Below are 26,089 nucleotides of genomic sequence, written 5' to 3'. Positions count from 1 at the left end.
ACAACATTGTGAAAATGTTGAAATAACATAATTATAATATAAGAAAAAAATTAAATTTACGTTTCTGAACAAGTACGGTTACCCCACATTGTCGCATTTGGCATTACTTAACTTCTGCGATCAGAAAAGCGGTCACCCATCCAACCGTGAACCACCGTTAACGTTACTTTACTCTGAAGACCGTACGCTGTTTAACACTTCGTGATGACAGTTTAATAGATGTCGGAAAGATAAAACGTGCAGTTAAATAATATTTTTATAAATAAATATAAATTTACAGTTTTTTTCTGATTTTTATATATGTGAAATAACACGCAAAATAACTTAATAAAAATATCTGTTTTTGCTCTGTTCTTTTGTAAAGCTAAAATTATGTAATTATAAAATATATTAGTAGAAAATAGTAACTTAAGCGATTATTTTTTTGAAAATTTCTACAAAAAAATATTTATATCAAACAAAAAATAAATTAATGTAATTTTTCAGTACATAAATACAATTGTTTATAAATAATTTTAATATCATATGAGTAAGTAAATATTTTAACTAATAAAATTTTAAATCTTAAAAATTTTTAAACTTAATTTTTTGTGCCATTTTTTATAAAAGTATATTCAAAAAAATGCTGTTTGCAATAAATTTTTTATCTAATAAAGTTGTAATTTATGGTTATTTTTTTGAAAATTATTTTAAAAAATTTATATTTATATAAAATATTAAAAACTTGGGTAATTATTCAGTTTAAAGGAGGCAGCTCCGATGACCTTGACTTTGACATGTTATTAAGGTCACCCTCCTGAGTGACCTTCGAAAGATTTTAGCCGTTGCTCGTGATTCGTTAAAAAGTTATTAACAAAAAAAATTTTATAAACAAAACGAATCACGAGCGACGGCTAAAATTTTTCGAAGATCACTCAGGAAAGTGACCTTGATAACATATGTCAAGGTTAAGGTCATCGAAGCTGCCACCCCTAAATAATTACCAAAACTTCTATAAATTTTTACTTTTAGTAAATATTTTTACATGTTTAAAATTTTAGTAAATATTTTTACATGTAAAAATTGTTTCTATCAGGATGTTATTATAACATTAAATTAATAATGAAATTAGTGTAACATTATTAATTACATAAAATTAATTATGTAAACGTTGCAACACAAAACATATGACAAGCACATAATTAGTAGACGGTAATATATGCATATATAACAGATGAATATAATTAACGAATATAATGTACGAGCAAAATATAAAAATTCAATAATTTGTATGATAACATAAATTCGTATTATAAACACATGAAAAATATTTTAATTCATATCTGTAAAATTATTAAATATTTAGATTTCATGTATTAAATAATTAATATTTTAAGAATATTTATAAAATTATGTTATAATGTTTAATAATATTTGAAACATGTAACTCATGTTTTTAAAATATTAGGACAATAATATTTTTAAATAATATTTTTAAAATATTTATCAAACATTATATTTCAACGTTTAAAAACATTAAAAAAAACATTAATAAATGTTTTGAAAATATTTTAATAATATTAGGACAGTATTATTTAGAGTAATATTTGAAAAATATTTATGAAACATTAAGTATAATGCTCAAAAATTTCTCTAAAATTAACGTTTCAAAAACGTTGATCAATGTTTCTTGCTTACTGGGTTTCTTCTCTGTTTCCCTTTTTTTTTTATTGTCATGAACACCACACATCTTTCAGAAAGTTTTCTGAAGATACCTTCTGCCAGATATCTTTCAAAAGGTCAACAGAAGGTTTGCAATTTTAGCAGCCTATTCAGATCACACATAAATATACACATACTCATACAAAAAAATAAAAATTCAAATTTTATTTTAAAAAACGGTCCTTTTTATATGATGTGTAAAAGTCGATCGTCAACCTCCACGTGGTGCACATCGAGTCACTCTGATGGCGGTATATTTGTGTTAAACACGAATAAAATCAATGTGCAATATCATATTGATACTCAAAATTCATGATATTCAAAAAATACCGTATTTATTTGCTAAAATGCAGTGCAAATTTCAAACACGTGTGCAATCAACAAAAAACATCGTATCAACATGTTTTTTTTTAAATTGTTTAGAAAAGAATAAACTTTAAACATCTGAAGTAATATTAACAAGATTTTAACGAGAAACTTGTGAAAAATGATAAACTTTTACTTTTTTCAATTAAAAAAAACATGTTTGGTTTTTATGCGATACAAAAGATTCGCCGCGATACAAAAGATTTCGAGAATTGGACTTTGTATCAAGAACGAAAAAAATTTTATATTGCTCTACTTATCGACTTTTAACCTAAATTTTTGTTTCGTAGATTCCTCTCAATTTAATTTCTTCAAAATTTCATTTTCGAAACTCGACACAGTTTGTTCGCGTTGTCTTCCAGTCTATGGATACGAATTTCGTAAGTACAAACTGTAGATCTTTTATATTAAGCAAATATTGTTATGATGTGACAGCAAATTAACAATTTTTTTCCATTTTTGGTACAAATTCTACTCCACAGACTGGTAGTAATGCTTACACTTTCATTCTGGAGAAGCATTTCCAAATAATCTATAAAAGAATTAAATAAAAAGATATTGCGAAACAAAAATTATTGGCTTTTTGTCGATAAAACGGATGACTCCAGCATCTCCTTAATAACCAGCTGTTCTTATCATGCCAATACATATATCTCTTCAGAATTTTGGTCTTATTGAACTGGTTTATGATGGATATTAATCTTTTTTATTATTGTTAAATGGTTAGCCACACCTAATATTTTACGCGTGTACTCAAAAGGCCACCTCTTATAAGTTATTAAAGTTTGGTTACAATTTCCATTTTCTATGTAGTGAGTCCTCCAAAAAATAAGATAAAATTTTTTATTAAGTTTATATTATTTAGGTCATGCGATGCCGATCAGATCTTTATGTTTCTCACCTGATTCTCAGTTGCTTCTTACAGCATCTGATGACGGACATATGAAATTGTATGATGTGTAAGTAAATTATAGGTTTGTAAATACATATCACCAGAATATTGAAATAATAATTAGTTAAAAAATTAAATATTAAATAAAGTTAAAAAATAAGGTTAAAGATTGATAACTTTTAATTCAGTTAATTTTAACTGATTAAAATATAATATAATTAACCCTTTGCCTACACACCTTATTTTTTTCCTCGATTCCTACACACAGGGGTTATGCTAACCCCAAAATTTCGTTGACTTATATCTCCAAATGTATTTAATCAATTTTAACTTCTTTTTTTTAATCGAAAGGAAAAAATCTCAGAATTATGATGGTCTTGGCTGAAAAGTCGAAGATATTAAAAGAAAAGAGAATTTTGAAAAGAACGAGAAAGGAACGAAAAATTTTTGTAAAAATTTGCCTTTTCTTCAAACGCCCGTATTTATTAGAAAAAAATAGATAAAGTAATTAAAATGGTGATCAATGGAAAAGGGAAGAGTTGTACTTTAAGAATCTATCGTCAGTTTTTTTATTCTGTTCAAAAAATATATTTATTTCGTAATGTGAATTTAATAAAAAATGAATGCAGTTTGAACGCAATAGTAAAAAAAAATAGTAATATTTATTTAAAAAACATAATTATTAATACAAAAAATATTTATTACAAAAGATTTTATTTGTTACAGAAAAAATTTTTAATTTGTAATGCTACAATTGCAGCATATTTTCGCAAAGTGATCGCGACATTGGTAATATATATAAATACGGTATGCGTAAATGATACGTAATAAACAAAAAATTAACTTTACTTACCCTTCAAATTTGGAACTTTTCCATTTTTTTTGTTACGTTCCCTACACACGGGATAACTGTAACCCCACACACACTTTCAATGCTCCTACTTCTGTTGTTTTCAGAACGCCCAAAAAGAAATAAGCAGAGCACAGTTCAAAATTTCCTCCCCCCCCCCCCCTCGGTTCCAGCGTCTCCTTGCTAAATACTTTTAAGTAGCGAACATTTCAAAATCGACTGGGGCTACCGTAACCCCATGTGTAGGCAGAGGGTTAACGAGGAAAGTGTCACAAACGTCCGATATCAATTCATTTGATTCTCCTTGAAATATGTTGTTAAACACAAAAATCAAACAGACATGTATTTTTTTATCAGAGGGTAAAACACCTCTTTGAAAATGGGATATTTTGTTAAACAAAAAAATTAAAAAATGTTTTCTTTACAACTTCAAAGTACTCTTGAAACCATACTTTTATTAAAAAAAAATTTTTATACTTTTAATAGTATTCGCTCTGAAAGAAAAAAATGGTTTTTTTCGAAGGAGTGTTTCACCCTCTAAACATAAAATTTCGAACATAAAAAAATACGTGTTTCTTTGATTTTTCTGTTCAACAACATATTTCATGGAGAATCAAATTGCCGTCGGATGCCCGTGACACTTTCCTTGTAAGTTAAAATACAATATAAACTTATTAATTTTTTAAGTTAAAAATTGACTCATATAAGAGAAAAAATGATTTAAAAAAAAGAAAAAATACATTTTTCATGTAAAAGATATTGTTTTTTGTTGACTCTAATTTAATGTTCAAATAAAATACTTAATTTATTTAATAATATATATTGCAATTGTTTTGCTATTCGAAGTAATCTTCAAATTAAAAAAAAAATTACAACACATAATTTTATATAAATAATACTTTCAAAGTAATTAACTTTTAATTTGACTGAAAAAATATTTTCATGACGATTTTTATATCTTTTTTTAAGTATAAAAGTAAATTTGAAACTTAATATATTAATTTTTTTATATTTGAATGTTATTTATAAATTTTTTCGAACATTAGAAATGATGTTGGTAGTTATTTATAAATCCTTATGGACATATCAAAAAATATTTGCTTATTGTTGTTATGTAATACAAAGTACATAAATTAGCTAAAACCAAAAAATTAAAAGAAATTCTTAATTCAATATGAATGTAGTTCTCTCTGACCTACAACAAAATTAAACAATTGAATTTTGGAAGTTGGAAACGATTATCTCTTTTTTTATCGTAAAAATTAAAGGAATTAAAATTTTTATTTAACCTTTGCGACCCAGCAAGACTGAAATCTTTTTTAAATTATTTTTTTAATTATTTTGGTCACTAAAACCTGAATTTTTTTTGTTTTTTGGAATTTTATCTCGTCAATATCTTTATTAACACTAAGCAGAAGACACATTTTATATTAAAAAAAATAACAACCTCTCCAAGTTTCATTTGTCTTTTGTGTTTCATTTAGGTATCGAACCACCTTAATTGTAAGTCGAACGAAAAAGAAATATGTTACGAATATCTTCTGAAATTTTTGAGTTAATTAGATTAAAATTAGAATTATCATTCTAATAATTTTAAAAAAATATTTCGAAGAAAAACGCATTTTAATATTTTGCAAACAATTTATATGTTAATAAAAACATTTGCATGTATCTTATCTTTAACCCACTATTTCTCTCAAACTATTAAAAAATGTAAAAAAAACAATTTTTTGAAATTGAAAAGCGAGAATAAAATCTCTTAATTTAATTTGATTTTAACACAATTTTTAATTGCTTATGAATTTGTTTTTTGTTCATACAATTTTTAATTTAATTAAAATAATATTATAAGACATTAGCATTAACTTAATTTAATTTAAAGGAAATTAACTTGCCCAACATTGCTGTAAATATATATACTGGCTTTACAAAATATAAATCAGTATACTTTATTCTTTTTTATTTCAGTAAAGATGCAAATCTGGCGGGAACGATGTCAGGTCATGCTTCTTGGGTACTTGGTGTGGCTTTTTCACCAGACGGACAACAATTTGCATCGAGCAGTTCCGATCACACAGTCAAGATCTGGGAATTAGCGCAAAGACAATGTTTGCATACATTTCGTGAACATAAGGATCAGGCGAGTCTTAAATTTGAAGTAATTTTCAGTTTTGCTCAATATGTAATTTTTTAAGATTTTATAGATGCATTTTTTTAATAATAGGTATGGTCAGTCAAGTATAATCCACAGCGAAATAACATAATTGCGTCAGTGTCTGAAGATAAGTCTATTAATTTATATGAATGTCCCACATACGACAAATAATTGTACACCAAGGATCAATAAATATTTTTTATTTGTTACATCATTTATTCCGTTTATTAGTTGCGAACAACCGATGACACATTTCTCTTGAATTTATATTATGATAAAGATGGAGGGGAAGAATATTCTTAGCTGTATAACTTTTATTGTACTGCAAATAATAATGTACGTTATGTAGATATCTCTGACGAATTGAAAATGCGATATGTAACATAAGTTATTCTTAAAACCTAGAATGGAGTGAAAAATTAGCGGAGTTAAATCTAATTAATTTAAACTGGAACAGGGTAAAATAGTTTACAGATGAGGCTTTTCGATGGAATTAAAAATAAATTAAAATTTGACTAAATAAATATAATAAATTCAAGCTCGTGCGTGTATCAAATAATCTCCTTTGGGTAAGAGTTGGATGATGATATGATTCTTATGCAGAAAGAAAATTGAGACACATAAAACAATATATAAAAAATAAAATATTATTTTTATGTTGACATTAAAAAATAAAAGAACAAAAAATATAAAATTAAAAACTAAACCACAGTATGGGAAAGAACAGTAGGTCCACTCGGCGTTGGTGCCTTTGATCTTCATGACTAAAAGATCCGCCATATTGTTGGTTGTGTGCGGATTTCAATCATTGGTGCAAGTTTTCGGCCGCCAGCACCAAGATGGTCCCATTGATGGGGACACGCACAACATACTTTGTCGCCATATTGTTGGTTGTGCATATCATGCGCACAAGTCATGCGCAAGGGACGACCATTAGCACGATTTTCAGCAGAGTGGACCTACTGTTCTTTCCTATACTGTGACTAAACGTAATTTAAAGAACTCGCAATGCATTGAAGACTTTCGTAAAAGACAAAAAAATAAATAACAATTAAACACATAACATTACGATGTCAAATCTGTGATTTCATTGATCAGAGTGTACAGCTTTTTGGTAATTATTTCTGAAGAAAATTGATATTGATACAAGCAAAAGGAGTATCCTTAATACAGAGTTCAATAATGTGAAAAAATTCAAGGAGTTATTTTAAATACTAAAATACAATAAAAATCAAGAATAACAAAATTATAATGAAAAACTTTGTTAATTATATATAAATACTTACAAAGCTCCGCTAAATACTTATTATTTTAAATTTTGTAATTCTGAATATTTAAATATTCATAATTACAAAATTTAAAATAAGTGTTTATGTAAAAAGTTTAAAGCTTGTGATTATTTAAACATTTGTAATTAAAAAACCAAACTTTAATCGTGCATTTATCATTCTTGATTTTTATCTTATGTTATGGTTTAAAATCATTCTTTGAATTTTCTTCCATCTGTGTGAAACACTATATATATGTAACATGTGATGAAAATAGACAATATATTATTACCTGTAGACTAGAAACTTAAAATAATACTTATAAAATTTTTGCCCTATTATTATAATGTCATTTTTTAAGCAAATTTTAGACTACTTTACGTTTACAGTAGATACAAATGGGACTTCCTCGTTACGATTAATTTCGATCAAAGATCCTTATTTCTGATCTTCATCACTTTACTTATCAGTCTTCCAAAAGTAATTAAACTCTGTATCTGTTTGCGAAAGATCCCCCTCCCCTCTCTCTCTCTCTCTCTCTCTCTCTCTCTCTCTCTCTCTCTCTCTCTCTCTCTCTCTCTCTCTCTCTCTCTCTCTCTCTCTCTCATTCATACCCCCTCCTCTCTCATTCACAGCCCCTCCTCTCTCATTCACACCCCCTCCTCTCTCAAATACGAAGGTGTATCATTAACAATATATCACCAGCGCATTGTGCTCCACATCATATGTAAGTTTAAACGCATGTTACTAAAACTCTCTACATCCTTCATTCTTATATTGAGGTGTGTGTTTGTTTGTTTGTGTGTGTGTGTGTGTGTGTGTGTGTGCGCGCGCGCGCGCGCGCGCGCGCGTACAAAATTGAATAAATAACTGATTAGAATCATTGCTGTGCACAATGGATTTTTGAACTAGTCTTTCAAACTTGGAATTATTCTATATCGTCGTGTGTGTATGCGCGCGCACACGCACGTGCACATACACGCACAAAACGGACAAAAATGGATAAGAATGTGAAATTTCCTATTAATATTTCACATGGTTATTGAAGAAGTTGGCATCTCAATGCATACAAGATTATGAGCCATACGGCACAGAATACAGCATTACCATAATTACTTTTCATACAAAATACAATATACAGTAATATTGCAATATTACTGGAATGCCTGCTCTGTACTGTATGAAAGATTGTTACCATAGCTATTTTCTATATAACACAAAATGCAATATAACATTTCAACAATATTGTAATAATATTGCAAAGTTGCTGCAACATTGCTGGAATGTTCTGTGCTGTATGGATTTGATATTCTGAATAAAATTGAAGAATTTGTACACCGCACATAACAAGATAAACAAGAAAATGGTTAAAGTTATCTGTAATGCACGTGCGACGAATATTTGCGGGTAGACAAATTAGAGTAAACAAATATACACAATGACTAGTCAAGAACGAAAAGAAGACGAATATTATAAAACTTATTCGCGCTTTATTAAAAAGATTCTTCCTCCTATACCGTTGTTACCCGAGCGGATCCTAAGGCGATTTTCGCGTGGCAATCCGCTGTCTCAAATTTATCTTGATCTTCATCCGACCTAATTTTGACCGCTTGTGATGGAATGTCTGGCTTCGGATTGTAATTGAAGGGTGGTACAATCGCTGAAGCTGGCATCCGTATGCCGCTATTGCCACTATTTTCTCTCGCCACTATCGTTGGATCCGCAACACGGATAAAAGAACCAAGCCTAGATATCCTCTTAATAGAGTCCGCGTCCGTTACAAGATCAGCGTTTGATTGTTTCTTCATGGTCACCAGGATATCACTCAATTGTGTGATCTCTTGTTTATATGTCTCGGAGGATTTCATCGGGTTCTCACAGGATATTTCATGGACACTCATGGTCGTTAAATCGCAGGAATTCCTGTATTTGGAGCCGCCAGATTCAATCTGTGCACCTGAAATCGGTCGATTGGATTTAGATTTGTAAGACATTTCGGCAATGTTGCCATTTTTTTTAGAAATTCCCTCAAATGTGGAACTGCGGAACAGTCTGTATGCCGGTGGATCATTAACAGCAGTTAAGGCATTCACTTCGGTAACGCTATTGGTAGGTTTTATCCATTGCCTAGTGTCCGGTTTCTCAAAACGTTGCCTGTTTTTACTTTCCTCGACCTTCTTCCAAAGATTTGCAATCTTGCTCGTTGCCTCCTTTGCCAACTTACGATTTTGCACACTCGTAGATGAATTGGAGACTATGCTAGAGTTGCTGTTAGATCGTTGTCCCAGTGGATCAATCTTTTTGGTTTTGTCGTTCTGGAGTGCATTACTATTCAGGACTTTCATTGGCATACCTATTTTCCCAGATAATACTTTCTTCGGTGTCATTAATAATCCTTTAGACGATTGCATTTTTTCGGAATTATTAGCTAGCATCATTTTTGGCTGATCTTGATGCACCTTCACCGAGATCTTAGACTTTCCTGCTTGATATATCTTTGGCGAAGCACCCCCGACTATTGGTTTAGCGATTTTCGTCTTTATTGGAGAATAGGACGCGGAATGTACTGTCGGAGCATTCTCGACCTCCGGTTCGTCTTTTGTAAAAGTTCCTTGACGTTCTAACAGCTTGTTTGGAACTTCTGACCGTCTGCTATCGTTCTGGTTCGACAAGAAAGTTGGGGATGTACTATGTCGCTTGGTGACTTTTGTGAAAGTCAATGCAGATCCCTTTTGAGACGCGGATATTCTTTTGGATACGGCTGTTAAATTTCGAACCTTTTTTTCCGTGTCTGTAGAAGGCGAAATTCTCTTTGGACTCATGTTACATTTTGGGAAGTCCTTCGTAGCAACCATCGTACTGTTATTATTTTGCCGCAAAGTGGTGGCTCTGGTAGCTCTAACAATAGGAGAAGTATTACAGCGACCTATCGGTATCCCACTGACAGAGTTCACTTGCTTCAAAGGCGATGATTGCGAAGTTGGCTTTCGCGTTATCAGATTGGAATAGAGCGCCTTTCTTCGTCCTCGAATTGCCTTCGGACTCTCAGGTTCGGATTTATCCGTCCCATTGAAGAAATCCATGCTCGAATCTCGATCTGGCACACTAGGCTTGATTATCCGCGGCTTTTTTGTCTCTTTGAATTCTTGTCCCTCATCAGCGCAATTAGATTCCTCATCGCTGTCCGAATCAACTGGATCCGTCGAGCCCGGGTTCTCATAAGCGACTACTATGTGCTCGTCTTTCAATTTCTCATTATCGACATTTGTCGTGGAAGTTTGGATGTTGTTAACGAAACTCATTCTTAAATTATGATCTGACTCGGCATCATTCGACTCCAAAATGACAGTCTCACAATGCAGAATATCATCTCCAGAATTACTAGCTTTATCTGACTCATTTAGAGTCTTCAATACAATAGTGGCGTTTTGTTCTAGCATGCTCTGAATCTTCTCTTGCGGGTATTCCTGCACGCTCGCACTTTGCCCCTCTGCCGCCGTACTAATGCTCGAAGCGGAATTGTGTTCGATCTCCTTGAACATGGTTTCCAAATTATTCAGTGTCCTCGTACGATACCGCTCCTTGTTTTCCTGCAAATCCCCACGTTTTTTTCTGAATGTTTTGCACACGGGCAACTTGGTGAACATAGGGATCAAAGACTTAACGGGAGACATAGCTTCTTGTTTCTCAACAGTATCTTCAACGGTGATTTTGTGCACCACTTCTTTTTTGGTTTGGGTCACATGCAGATCCGAGAAAGGATTCTCCAACACTTGAGTCTGGAATCTTGCTCTATTTTCTTGTCGGCGTTGCTTGGGCGTCAATTTTGAAAAAGGAGAACACTTTCCGCGTGGAATTCTATTATCAGCACTATTAATATTGCTGCTTTGCCTTCGGCGTTCCTCCTCTTCCTTTTTGACGATCTCTGCAGCAATGGTATATGTCTTGTACCTCTCTTTTGCTAAGTTTCGCTTTTGTTTTGGAGTTAAATAGCTTCTCGAGTGCGGCCGCCTCTTTGGCGTCGATTCTGTCGAACTGCTGACACAGTACTCGGATGAAATCGGCGTGGCTGCCTCGTCAGTATCATTCTCTGTCTCGTCGATCACCTCTGCTACAATTGAATGCATTGCTTCGGTATATAGTTCCATGTCTATGCACAGAGTGTCGCTGCACATAGTGTCGGTGGTTGCCTCCATTGTGGATTCGTCCATCTCAGTTACCTCGTTGAACAAGGATGGCGGATTGATGTTCTCCAGACATTCGCTCAAGCTGTTACTTGCGCTGGTCTGCATACCCTCAACGTAACGCATGCACGTCATGGATAGTACGTTGGCAACCGGTTTTAACATTTCGAACACTGCTGGGTCGCTGCCGGTCAGACTGTGAGAGTCCTGCTCCTTTGAATCCGCGATCTCCGACGTGATACTAGCCACGCTTAGCATACTGTTCTCCATGTCAACCACATCTGGTAGTTCATCCATCATAGATGGTGGCTTGACGTTCTCCAGATGTGAACTGGTACACTCGTTCAATAAATTTTCCAAGCTAGTTGTATGACTCTGATTCTGGCCGAGTGCTCGCTTGGCCACTACACCGATCGGCAGAGATTTCTTCCGCACGTTGCGAGGATCATTGGCATTTTTCAGTGGTAGTGATGTGGAATGACATCTATCTCGGTTATCAAATGTCTCAGTATTGTCAACATAGCTTGCCGTTAATGAAAGTAAACTTCCCATTGAGGACGGTGGTTTGATCACTTCGAGATCGATAGATGTCAGATTCGTTGTCTCAAGTTCGTGCTGATTGTTTGACTCTGCGTCTACCGCCTGCGCTAACTTAATAGCTTCGCGCTGGATGATTTTCGACTCTGTCATATTGATTTGCTCATTGTTTTCCGATATGGTGGTGCGCTGTTCGTCCTGTGTGTCACTATTGAACGAAGCAGCCAGTGGCGCACTCATGCTAATGCTAGGAAAGGAAACATCATTGGGCGAATCCTCGTTCCATGTGTCGCACGTCAGACTCTGTTTCATCACACCGGAATCTCTTTCGCGTATTGCTTCGGTTTGTTGAACTAAAGTTGCCGTCAATCGATCTAACGAAGCGATCATAGCATCGGGATCTCTTTGTCGTCTATATGTCTCTTCTTTTATATGCTTTTCCGCATTATCGCGATGCAGAATGTCCGAAGTTTTCACAATTTGGAAGGTTGCTTCAAGTTTTTCGCTCATATTACCGTCAATCTCGGTTTTATCATTATTTCTTCGTTTTATAAAATCTATTTGTTTGTGGTGCAACTTCAATTGCGACTTAATGTAATCTGCGTTGCTTTGATTGAAACCAATATTGGTTTCTGATTTTATACCGGGTTGAATACACAATTCTAAAAGAGCATGTTCAGATTGTTCGACAGAATCGATTGACTCACTGCTCTCGGAATCTTTTGATTGCTTCATAGATGATATACCTGCGAGCCGAATATCAGCTGTTGCGTCTACTCTAATTGAGTCCTTTTGATCTGCGCCACGTTCGTTAATTACAACAAAATTATTGCGAACGTTTTTATCTAAGGATGTATTAAATTCCTGTAGAGATATTGCCTCTTCTAAGATATTATTACTGACATTATCATTTACCGTTTTGCTGGTTATAGTGTTATTTGATTTCTCATATCTATATTCATCATTCACATTTGTTGCTACCTGTGAACAAAATATCATCTTTTAAAATATATTAAAAGTGTGTGTGCGTGTGTGTGAGTGCGTGTAATATATTGTTGCAATTTCATGCCTCGCTTGAATCACACATGCGCTGAGAAAGACAATACGAGTCGTAAATGAAAGAATGTTTTATTATAGGCAAGAACTTATTGAACATACAACTCGCGTTATTTAAAAAAAAACATTCGAACACATCCATCTAGAAAAATTTCTAGCTTTAATCTGAAAATCTCTTTTTTTTTCGTTGTTTCGTAACCGCAGTTCTCCGCTCAATCGATCGATATCCTTCGATCGACATTCCAATTGATTCACGCGACACAATACTATATACCGAATAGCGCAACAATATGAAAAACAAAGGTTGTTATGAAATTAACCCAGCAAACACCAACTAAGAATTATATAATTGTTATATAACTCTTAGTTTGGCATTTGCTAAGTAATATTTAAAAAATCAATCTGTGAAATATTCTTACTATGGCTGTTTCCAATTGAATGTTTTTTATCGACAATTTTTCGTTATTATGTCTTTCGTCTTCTCCGTTCTTCGTTAAACCGTTTTCAATGGTTCCACATGACTTCATATATTTTATATTAAATGATGAATTATCGGACATTGCAGTTCCTTTATATTCGACTTGATCCAAAGCAAGACTAGTTTGATATCGAGTCAAATTAGTTTCCGCTCGAGGAAGTTTTTCAAGATTATTTCCTATGAAAGAATGTCTATGCCTACAAAATAAAATAAAATTACAAAATAATTGTAATGTACATGAATTGTAATATATCATTTTCACAGTAAATGTTAACAATATTTTACCGATTATTTTGCATTCCAATGTTAATACAAGCAGCTAGTAAGTCTTCATCATCCTCGTCGCTAATTTGATCTATATATATTCGGAAAGTTTTTTATGTTCATTGAATTATTAGAAATCTATTTTTTCATAATTAACACTAAATTATATTACTTACATCCTGAATCATTAGAAGTTTTTAAACGAATACTGCTTGATGAGAGTTCAATGTCACTTGATAGTAAATCCTTGTTTACTTTGCAGTTATTTGATTTGGGATCTACAAATTTATATTATTTGTGAAAAATAATTATAATTATTCGAAATAATTACTATTTGACGAAATAAATACTATTGGACTAAATAAAATCATTTAGATTACCCAGACTATTAATCTTAGAATTAGATTTCCCATCATGATCATCATTGTATTCAAAACTTCCCAATAGCATCGAAATTGGCGTCGTTCTTACACTACAAAAATATGATGAAAATAATAATGTAATAAAAAACGAGATAAGGAAATACGTATTGTTTATAACGCCGTTACCGTAATTTTTTTGTAACAAAGTGATAATACAATATGTAATGTTATAGTAATATAATAATATATAATGAACATTACAATATTGCAGTAATATTACAAATTACAATAAAATATTACTGCAATATTGTAATGTCCATTATTATATTATTATATTACTGCAACATTACGTGTAATATTATACAGTAATGTGACAAATTACAATAAAATATGAACCTTTACAAAAGGGGACCCAACTCCGATGACCTTAACCTTGACATATGTCATCAAAGTCACCCTCCGGAGTGATGTTCAAGAGATTTTAGCCGCCGCTTATGATTCGTTAAAGTTATTAACAAAAAAAGTTTCATAAATATGAAACATGATATCGCTACTTTACTTAAAGTCGCAAACCTATGTGATGTAGAGAACGCGTGGGCGGGGAACAAAGGGAAAGGCTTCGCCTTAATTTTTATAAAGCACGACCCCGCATTAATTTTTATAAAGCAAGCATTTTTGCGTTTTAAAATAAGAAAATCTTAATTTATTATTATTTTAATCTAAACCTAATTATTATTATCCTAATCTAAATCCTAAAAAAATATGGGTAAATCTTAACAAAAGGGAAACCAGCACCGATAAATAATAAATTCATTATTAAAATAAAGCACGCATAAATGCGTGTTTTAAAATAAAAAAGTCTATTAATTTATTATTATCCTAATCTTTTATGCAAAGTCGCAAACCAACGTGGTGCAGAGAACGCGTGGGCGGGATGTAAGGGTCTTCGTCTTCTCCCTACATTCCCGCATTAATTTTTATAAAGCACGCATAAATTAATAGATTTTTTTATTTTAAAGCATGCAAAAATGCGTCCTTCCTTTACACCCAGCCCATGCGTTCTCTGCACCACATGGGTTTGCGACTTTAAGTAAAGCAGAGGTATCATATATCGTATTTATGAAATTTTTTTGTTAATGTTAATAACTTAGGAGGACAACATATGTCAACATATGTCAAGGTTATGTCACTGGGGCCCTTTTGTTAAAATTTGCCCATATTTCTTTTTACTTGTACATAGTATCAGAAAATTACACACACACACAAACACAGCAAATTATAAAACTTTTTCGTTTATAATTTTTTAACGAACGAGGGCAGGCTAAAATCTCTCGAACATTACTCAGGAGGGTGACATTGATAACATATGTCAAGGTCAAGGTCATCAGAGCTGGGTCCCCTTTTGTAAAGGTTTACCTAAAATATTATTAAAACGCTGAGGAGGTACTGAAAGGTGATATTCTAAAACATGGCAGGGCTAAGGGACAAGGATAAAGAGTTTCGGGAAGGGTTAAAAGAGTGAGAGCTTTGATTATTTAAGGATTAGCATAGCTAATACTTAAATGCTAGCAGCCTGTAATCAACATCTGCAGCGCTACAAGATACCAAATGAGAAAACGGCGAACTAATGTATGACGCTATCACAGTATAAATGTGTGTATCTACATATCTACACGTGTGTGTGTGTGTGTGTGTGTGTGTGTGTGTGTGTGTGTGTGTGTGTGTGTGTGTGTGTGTGTGTGTGTGTGTGTGTGTGTGTGTACCCACAGGGTGTCCCATTTTAATCTATCACCCCTCGTAACTTTGTAGGGAGCGATCGTATAGAAAAATGTTTTAGACAAACGTTGTATGGCTTCAAGGGAGGAGGAAGATTGGGAGGAAGAAAGGAGCTAATGGAAAGAGAAGGGGAAAGAAAAAGAAAGTCTAAGATGGAAAGATAAATAAAGATAGGATGCTAGTGGAGTTTATAGAGGAAAAAGGGTGGTTAATTTTGAATGGGGATGTAAAGAAGGATGTAAAGCAAGAGGAATATACTTTTACAGGAGGGAAAGCGTGTACAGTCATCGATTATGTCATAAGAAATGAAGAAGTGAAGGGGAGAACAAACAAAAAGGGATATTGGGGAAAGTATCGATTCGAATCATCACCCACTGGAGGTAACGTTGAAGGGAGAAAAAGAGAATTGAGGAAGGGGGACGAGAGAAGAAAGACTGTAGAGAGGAATGTGGGATAAGAAAGTTGTAAGGAATTTATGAAAAAGATGGGGGAGGCAAAATTGAGAGGGAGAGGGCCAGATATAAAATGGGGAGAGTAGAAGAAAAGGTAAGGACAATAAAGAAAGTAGAGAAGGAGAGAAGTAAGGGAGTAGCAAGAAGGAAGGATGGTGGGATGTAGAATGTGAGGAAAGAAAAAGAGAAGTGAGAAGAAGATTGAAAGATTGGAGGAGGAAATGTAGAAAAAAGAGAAAGGATTATAGATAAAAAATTTATGCGATAGAAAAAAGAAGGAAAAGAATGATAAATGGAAGGAGCAGGTGGCGGGGGTGAAGAAGGAGAAAGATGTGTGGGAAATTGTAAACAGAGAGAGGAAAAGAAGAAAAAGGGTAAACGAGGGAATTTATAGGGAGAAATGGAAAGAATATTTTATGAAACTATTGAGAGGAGTGGAGGGAAGGGTGGTGAATAAGGCAGAAGAAAGAGTAGGAAGAGAGGACTTAAAGGAGGGTATAGGCAAGGATGAGCTAAAAGGGATGTTAAGAAAATTGAAAGAGGGAAAAGCGGCGGAAATGGACGAGATTCCAGACGAAGTGTGGAGGTACGGGGAGAAAATTGGAGGAATGGGCATAAAATGTTTGCAACAAAGTATGGAAACTGGCCAGAAAGTTGGAAAGAAGAAATCGTGGTACCGATACAAAAAAGGGGGTGGCACTAGAATGGCCACATCCATCAATTAGATAATTTAAAATATTGTTGTGTTCTACTTGACAAATACAAGAGAAAAGCTATAGCAGCAATCACCTATGAGTGGCTGTGGTCAATCCGAACGTGACCATTCTGGGTGTTCCCGCAAAAAGGGGAGGGAAGCAGGATGGAGAACTATAGGGGGGAGGGGACGCTAATACGAACTTTATATAAATTCTAAATTTAAGATGAGTTCTAGGAGTGGATGGAGGAATGCCGGGATATATAAAAGAAAAGTTGCAAGGGGAAAAATAAGAAGGGAATTAAGACTTAGGGAATATGAAAAAAGATTGAAAAAAAAATTGGGAAATGATCTAGCAAAGTGGTGCTGGAAGAATAGTGTTTCGGTCTCGTCTCGACGAGACTAACTTGGTCTCGGACTCAGGCTCGGTCTGTTTTCGAAATTCTCGGTGTCGCCCGATCAAGTCTCGGTCTCGGTTTCGATCTCGAGTCGAGAGTCTCGTTGGTCTCGACACTCTCGACCGTTTTTATGCACGTGTTTTGTTGCGAATTTTTACTGTAAAACAGTTGAACTATAAAACTGATCTCCGCGAACGACTTTTTCGTCCAGTAGAGCAGGCCTTGGTGCACGAGGAGAAGACGTACCACCTCTCCGCGCGGCCGCCTCTTTCGGCATATGTTAAGTTTGCCCCTACACATTAAAATTCTGTAGTTCTGATATGAGTTCCCGTTTCATTTTGAAGAGATAAAGAATTCTCTCTAATTTAAAAAAAGAGTTCTGTTGAGTAACTGTCGAAAATTAAAATGTTAAAAATGGGGTGTTAACTTATCGAAATTTCCGATCGAATAGTTCTGACTGGCTTAATAGCTTCATTTGGCGATTATCTTGAGTTCTTGAAGCATAAAAAAATTTTTTCATTTATTTAAAAAAAATTAAAAATTGTTGAACATTCAATTTTAAAATACAATAGTTCCGAGATGTTTCTATAGTTATATTACTTATTCTGAAGAGTTCTCGACAAATAAAAAAAATTTAGATAAAAAATTAAAGAATTAAGGATTATTAACGAAATTTCAAAATTAGTTAAAAATGACACGTATCTGGTTATTATGTCATCCAATCGTTTTGGTTTATACGACTTTTTACCAGAACTCATCGAGAATTTTATAACATATATATATAACTTTGACTAAACAAATTCATTAAAAATAAATAAGTTAAAAAATCGAAAATCTCGACGAGACTAGCCGAGATTCTCGGTCTCGTCGAGACTCGGCAAAATGGTCTCGGTCTCGGTCTTGATTTAAAAACAGAGTCTCGGTATCGTCTGAAAAAAAGTGAAGCCCGATTGCGCACATATATGATTGGACACAGTCCCGTTTTGACACGGACTCGATTTGACACAGACCTGATTGGACACGAACTCGATTGGACACAGTCCCGATTGCACACCGACCCGATTGCACACGGACTCGATTGCGCACCGACCCGATTGCACACGATACGATTCCGCATCGCAGAATAATACAAAGACAACCTAGATAACACAGAAAATTTAGCATAAATTTTCATAAGTATTTTACGAATTTATTTAAAAAAAAATTTTTTTTTAATTATATAATCATTTTTTCTAAGTCATTTAGAAATAATACAAAAATTATTATTAACCCTCTGCCTACACACCTTATTTTTCTCCCGATTCCTACACACAGGGGTTACGCTAACCCCAAAATTTCGTTGACTTATATCTCCAAATGTATTTAATCAATTTTAAGTTCTTTTTTTTAATCGAAAGGAAAACTCTCAAAATTATAATGGTCGTGGCTGAAAAGTCGGAGATATTAAAAGAAAAAAGATTTTTTGAAAAGAATGAGAAAGGAACGAAAAATTTTTGTAAAAATTTGCCTTTTCTTCAAACGCCCGTATTTATTAGAAAAAAATAGATAAAGTAATTAAAATGGTGATCAATGAAAAGGGGAAAAGTTGTTCTTTAAGAATCTATCGTCAGTTTTTTTATTCTGTTCAAAAAATATATTTATTTCGTAATGTGAATTTAGTAAAAAATAAATGCAGTTTAAATATAATAGTAAAAGAAAATAGTAATATTGATTTAAAAAACATAATTATTAATACACAAAAACATAATTATTAACACAAAAAATATTTATTACAAACGATTTTATTATTATTTGTTATAGAAAAAATTTTTAATTTGTAATGCTACAATTGCAGCATATTTTCGCAAAGCGCTCGCGAAATTGGTAATATATATAAGTACTGTATGGGTAAATGTGATACGTAATGAACAAAAAAATAACTTTACTTACCCTTTAAATTTGGAACTTTTCCTTTTTTTCTCTACACACGGGGTAACTGTAACCCCAACACACACTTTCGATGTTCCTACTTCTATTGTTTTCAGAACATTGACAAAGCCCAAAGAGGAATAAGTAGAGCACAGTTCAAACCCCCCCCCCCCAGTTCCAGCATCCCCTTGCTAAATACTTTTAAGTAGCGGGCATTTCAATATCGACTGGGGTTACCGTATGTGTAGGCAGAGGGTTAACAATATATAAAATATATTTTTAAAATGTACTGAAAAATATTTATGGTACATAAACTCGAAATATTTTTTATATTTTCGAATTATAATAGCATAAATATTTATTTTTACTATTTTCATAAATATTTATCATAATTTTTTTATACTTGGCAAACTCAGACATAAAAATACGTACAAAGTATTTATTATAATATTTTTCTTTCTTATACATATTTTATAGTCGCAAACCCATGTGGTGTAAAAAGTTTTGTGCACACACACGCACGCACGCACGCACACACACACATGGAGGGGTGCAAGGGGGGCTTCGCCCTCTCCCACACCCACCCTGTCCAAGTCGCTAACCCATACACTATTTGCAATGCGGAATCGTATCGTGTGCAATCGTGTCCGTGTGCAAACGGGTCGGTACGCAATCTGCTCCGTGTGCAATCGGGTCCGTGTGCAAACGGGTCGTGTGCAATCGGGTCGGTGCGCAATCGGATCTGTGTGCAAACGGGTCGGTGCGCAATCAAGTCCGTGTGCAATCGGGTCGGTGTGCAATCGGGTCTATGTGCAATCGGGTCTATGTGCAATCGGGTCCGTGTCCAATCGAGTCCGTGTCCAATCGGGTCCATGTTCAATCAGATCTGTGTCCAATCAAGTCCGTGTGCAAACGGGTCGGTGCGCAATCGGATCCGTGTGCAAACGGGTCGTGTGCAATCGGGTCTGTGTCCAATCGAGTCCGTGTCCAATCGGGACTGTGTCCAATTGAAAAATATTACTGCGTCCAATCGCTTATGTGCGCAATCGGGACAGTCCCTCCGAAACACTGTGGAAAGCGAAGGAAGGGAAAGATGTATTGGAATGGAAGAAGGAAAGAAGAAAGTTCTTTGTAGATAAGCGAATGAGAGTGAATGATGTCTAAAGGAAAAGGAGAAAGAAGGATGCTTTAATAAAATAAGGGTGACAGATAAAGAAAGGCAAAGGAGCGGAGAAAAAATCAGGAAGTCGAAATACAAGGTGGTATTGGAAAGTGAAAGCGGAAGGGATACCGAGATACCTAAAAAAGGGTTAGAGGGAAAACAGATGGAAAAGTAGTAGTTGACAAGAAGCACTGAAACGGATATTGGGAGAGAAGGGGGAGGGGGAAGAGTGGATGAAGGAATTGGAGGAAAGGAAATTGAGAGGGGAAGAAAGGAAGGAGATAATGATGAGGGAGTAGAGGAAGAGGAACAAATGGAATAGGGAGGGGAGAGAGGAGAGGAGAGAGAGAGAGAGAGAGAGAGAGAAAGAGAGAGAGAGAGAGAGAAGAAGAAGAAGAATAAATGAACGATGAATCAAGTATGAGTGTGAAAGAAGTATGGAGAGGGAAGCGAGATAGGGTATTGCAAAGAATTTGAAAAGTTTGAAAAAGGCAAAAGAAAGCGGAAGTTCCAAGCGAGGCGTATGTGTAGAAAGAGCGGAAAGATATAAGTGGATGGGTTTCACATCCAATCATACAAAATAGGAATAATTAGAATTAAGAATATTATCAATAGGATTAAGTTAAAGATAAGGGTAATTTTGTACCATAAAAGCAATTTTATCAATTTCAATCACCTTGATATATGTTGTTAAGGACATTATTCTGAGAAACGTACAAAAAGTTTCAATCGTAGCTCATTATTTATTAAAAAGTTTCTTACAATAAAAGTTTAATAAATATTATCATTCTTAAAGCGTAATAATTTTGATTTTACGAAAAGTAGCGACATGAGCATGAACAGCGGACAGTTCTTGACCACAAGTGCATACAAAAAGTGCGCGAATTTCAAGTGTGCACGTATTTTATGATATCGACGAGACTATTGACGACAGTCTCTCGTCGGTATTTATAAGGATCTCGTTTTACATGGAAAATCATAAAGTCAGTAGCACAGAGAACGTGTGGGCTTCGCCTCTCCCCTGCACTCCCTCCCTGTAATTTTTCTTAACTCTAACCTAACCTAACCTAACCTAACCAATTTTATATTGCTATTTGGCCATAAATATCTAATTGACTATGTTGCAATGTCAGATTTGAAATTGTGGTCAAATAGCAACTTAAAATTGGTTGGGTTAGAGTTAGAAAAAATTACGGGGTAGAGGTGCAGGGGGGCGGAGCCCCTCCCCTGCTCATGCGTTCTCTGTACCACCATAACTTTCACAACTTTCCACACAAAACGAGATCCTTATAAACACCTATGGGAGACTGTTAATGGTCTCGTCGTCATAAAATACGTGCACATTTGAAATTCGCGCACTTTTTGTATGCATTTCGTGAAAAAGGACTTTGTTAAACTTTTAATGGAAAAATCTTTTTAATAAATGACGAGCGACGATTAAAACTTTTTGTACGTTACTCAGAACATTGTCCTTGACAACATATATCAAGGTCAACATATATCAAATCGGTGAGATCGCCTTTATGCATAACTACCGAGATAAGTTTTTGTTTTGTAAATTCTTGTAATCCGAAATGAAACAATACATATTAGTACTACTACTACTACTACTATTATTATTAAAATCAGAAGTAAATATCAACACAAAACTATGACCAACTATGACCGATTAAGATATATTCTGTGAGTTGTGTTTCCACATTTGGTTTATATTCTATTTAAAATATAAAAAAAACACGCCTTTAACATGCATTCTTCTAAACACTGTTGAGAAAGTATCATTACATGCCTTAATGGTCAAGTGGGCTAAGACATCCGTCCCGGAAAGTCGGGAGGTTCCCAGGTTCGATCCCTGGCTAAGGTGTTATTTTTTCGCAGCAGAATTATTTACAGTATTTGGAGAAATTAGGGAAACAAATGCTTGTTAGCATCATTATTATTATTAAATTGATTATCAATTTAATAATAATATTACTAATCTGGGTCATCTTACAACTGTGTTTTAGAAAATTGAAGATTCTATTTGGTGCACAGCTTAATAAACTTTCAAAGATACATAAAATCACATAAGTAAATATCAGTATAAAGATCCAGCTATTACTAATTAAGGCATATTTGATATAAATTAAAGTGTATATGTTGTAATAACTAGTTAAAATTAAAAATTAATTAGAATCAAACTAACAAAAGATAATCAGAACTGTAAAATACCAAAGAAGAGATAAGTATCATAGCTTATTCGAAAGAGAGTATTAAGTATACTAAAAGTATAAAAGAGTTAACATGAATGTGTGTGTGGATTAATTTTTAGTAAAATTGATAATAAAATCTTTCTAATAAAAAGCAATTAAAATAGCTATAAGTTAAGTACTAAAATTTTTTATTAATAAGCAAGAGAGCATTATGTCTGAGAAGATTAAGTGCACGTGTTATATTTTCTCGTCTACGATGGATTAGATTTAAATTCTTGTAATATCAACTTTTTTAAGTACTATTATATTGTACTATTTATTTTTTTAGTATCTAAAAATACTGTTAATTATTAAGAAATGTACATTACATATAATAACAAGTAACAAGATGTAAAAAAATTTTATTTTTTAAAAATTATTTATTGTAAAATTCGTAAAAACTTGTATTATAAAACTGCCATGATACGAGTAAAAATTAAAATAGAAACATTTAAAACATTTAAAATAAATTAATTATACAAGAACATTTTATAAACTTAAATAATGTGTTGAAAAGTGAATTCGTGAACATAATCATATGACGAATTTTGTCTTTTATCCAAGTACATCTGAACAATTTTAACCCTTAGTAATCACATCTCCGAAAAATTCAATAATAATCACACGGGGTTATTATTATTTAGACTCCAACTTTGAACGCTTGCTACACCAAAAGTGTGCGTCCTATCGAGAACTAAAAATTCTTACACATGATTTGTACATTGCAGAATATGTTTTCATAATTTTAATAATAAATTTTTATGTTTAAAGTATTGAGAAAAAAATCTTGAAAAATAAAAAAAGCCATTTTTTACTCAAAAATTCATAGGTCTTTAAATTTTTTAATAATTTTACCTAAAAATTAAGGATTTTACCTTTGAGATAATACTCTAAGAAAAAAAATAGTTTGATACTGAGGATACAAAAAGTATATTTATTTGGAAGATTAAATTTGATGATTTTGGAACAAAAAATATAGTGATCCAGTAATAAAAAGTGTGTTTATTTAATTATGAAAATAATTTTAATGGATTTTTATTCTACAAAATTCAATTAATTGTTTTCTTCAATTTTCATTCTACAATTAAGTGCGAACGCAGATTATACGCCATCTAAATATTCAGAAATCGCAAGAAAATGCAGTAGAAAAAAAATTGACGGCATCACAATATACTTATCACTTTTTGAGACGTTTGAAGCACAACAATAACGAAAAAATAATTGCAAAAAAACTTATGTTCTAATTACATCCAGGATCACGGTGATCTCAGATTTCAGAATGTCTACTTCAAACAACAGCTGGAACTACACTGATGTTTTGCGAGTTATGGCATGTATACAGTCGTGGACTAGACACCTCAAACCATCAGCAAATAGAGCTATAGGACACACTTTTTAGAATTTAGTACTCGTAATATCGATGTGAAAATTTGTTGGAGTTGAATATACCCTAGATGATTACTAAGGGTTAAATTTGTTTTATGATTTTGACTTGTTTGCAAAAATAAACTTCGAAATGTGTAAATTTTAAAAACAAATAAATAAAAATTTAAAAAATTTTGTTACTTTTTATTTTGTTACTTTTTTTTAAATTAAAGGGCAAAGACTCTACTTTAAGAATCCCTAGACAAAAGTTTTATTTGTTAAGTGCGAATCTTTTGTATCGCATAAAAACCAAACATGTTTTTTTTAATTGAAAAAAGTAAAAGTTTATCATTTTTCACAAGTTTCTCGTTAAAATCTTGTTAATATTACTTCAGATGTTTAAAGTTTATTCTTTTCTAAACAATTTAAAAAAAAACATGTTGATACGATGTTTTTTGTTGATTGCACACGTGTTTGAAATTTGCACTGCATTTTAGCAAATAAATACGGAATTTTCGAATATCATGAATTTTGAGTATCAATATGATATTGCACATTGATTTTATTCGTGTTTAACTCAATCATAGCGCCGTCATCAAAGTGACCCGATGTGCACCACGTAGAGAATGACGGTCGGATTTTGTACATCATGTGGCCCTGAAAAGGCTGATTTTTGAAATAAAATTTGAACTTTTATTTTTTATGTATAAGTATGTGTATATGTATGTTTACGTGTATGTATGCGTTTATGCAGTGGCGCCGACTTGGAAAACTTTTGGGGGGGGGGGCAAGAGGAAAATTTCTAACGACCTTTTTTTTTAGGCTAGAGAGATAAAAGTTAAAAACACTTTCACATATTACATATTATATCATTTCTTAGCGAAAATTGGAAAGTTCCCTAGCATTTTACAAACAGCCCGCAAGAATGATGCCGCAGGTTCTAAAATAGCTTCAAATATAAGTATGCTTCATATATAAGTATGCGAGCTTTAACATCTTATATACTTACATATATTTTTATTTACATTGCACAAAATTGAGAAAATTTATTTCAAATATTCGAGAAGGGAAGCTTATTTTCCTTATTTTTAGTTGGTAGTCTGATACGAGCTTAAGCTGTGCGCGCGGTTTCTCAAAAAAAAAGAACTTTTTCAAAAAGATGAAAATTATTGGGGGGGCCAAAAGTGCTCTCCCCCCCCCCTAAGTCAGCGCCAGTAAGTTTATGAGTATAGAGGAATGTGATTTTCTGTTGACTTCAGTGAAATTGGTGCGTCAGCTATCTGTTATATTCAGATCAGTAAGTACAAATTTCCATTGATGAATTTCAGAACCACATGATGTACAAAATCCGACCATCATTCTCCACGTGGTGCATATCGGGTCACTTTGATGACGGCGGTATGATTAAGTTAAACACGAATAAAATCAATGTGCAATATCATATTGATACTCAAAATTCATGATATTCAAAAAATACCGTATTTATTCACTAAAATGCCCTAAATGCAGTGCAAATTTCAAACTCGTGTGCAATCAACAAAAAACATCATATCGACATGTATTTTTTTTTAAATTGCTTAGAAAAGAATGAACTTTAAGAATCTGGATTAATATTAGCCAGATTTTAACGAAAAACTTGTAAAAAATAATAACAAACTTTTACTTTTTCAATTAAAAAAAACATGTTTGGTTTTCATGCGATACAAAAGGTTCGCACTTAACAAATAAAACTTTTGCCTAGGGATTCTCAAAGTAGAGTCTTTGCCCTTTAATTTAAAAAAAAGTACATGTAATTTGGATAATTTTTCGCAAAGTTGCATCACTTTGAAGATTGTCTAAAAATCGGTCAAAATTTTTGTCTCGTTTTTTTTGCGCCAGTGTATATTACACAGTATTTTTGTTTGAAAGAATAACAAAAATAATTACATTGTAAAGTAGTTACGTAAAAAAGTTGTTACTGTGGGGATTCAAACGTTTGTTGTGAACGAGA

General features: G+C 33.1%; 2 protein-coding genes across 11 annotated transcripts in view; one reads left to right on the top strand and one right to left on the bottom strand.

Moving 5' to 3' along the window:
- The window catches only part of LOC105840121 (WD repeat-containing protein 61), a 30,143-nt gene extending 23,965 nt beyond the window's left edge, over nt 1–6,178 (top strand). Inside the window, exons 6-8 of the mRNA XM_012686905.3 lie at nt 2,933–3,026; nt 5,778–5,949; nt 6,034–6,178. Of these exons, the coding sequence (XP_012542359.1) occupies nt 2,933–3,026; nt 5,778–5,949; nt 6,034–6,135 (368 nt within the window). The 3' untranslated portion in view covers nt 6,136–6,178. The remainder of the gene's footprint in view (nt 1–2,932; nt 3,027–5,777; nt 5,950–6,033) is intronic.
- A 1,622-nt stretch (nt 6,179–7,800) lies between these two features.
- LOC105840120 overlaps nt 7,801–26,089 on the bottom strand; it is a 62,781-nt gene continuing 44,492 nt past the window's right edge. For all 10 annotated transcript variants that reach the window (XM_036292604.1, XM_036292603.1, XM_036292606.1 and 7 more), the window contains 5 exons: nt 14,132–14,223; nt 13,928–14,029; nt 13,773–13,842; nt 13,429–13,684; nt 7,801–12,934 (listed from right to left, as the gene is read on the bottom strand). In XM_036292604.1, coding sequence (XP_036148497.1) covers nt 8,744–12,934; nt 13,429–13,684; nt 13,773–13,842; nt 13,928–14,029; nt 14,132–14,223 — 4,711 coding nt within the window. In that variant the 3' untranslated portion in view covers nt 7,801–8,743. The remainder of the gene's footprint in view (nt 12,935–13,428; nt 13,685–13,772; nt 13,843–13,927; nt 14,030–14,131; nt 14,224–26,089) is intronic.

Source organism: Monomorium pharaonis, chromosome 10 (genome assembly GCF_013373865.1).
Source record: "Monomorium pharaonis isolate MP-MQ-018 chromosome 10, ASM1337386v2, whole genome shotgun sequence".
Lineage (NCBI taxonomy): Eukaryota > Metazoa > Arthropoda > Insecta > Hymenoptera > Formicidae > Monomorium > Monomorium pharaonis.
Note: the sequence above shows the minus strand (reverse complement) of the source record. Positions and strands in the feature narration are given on the sequence as shown.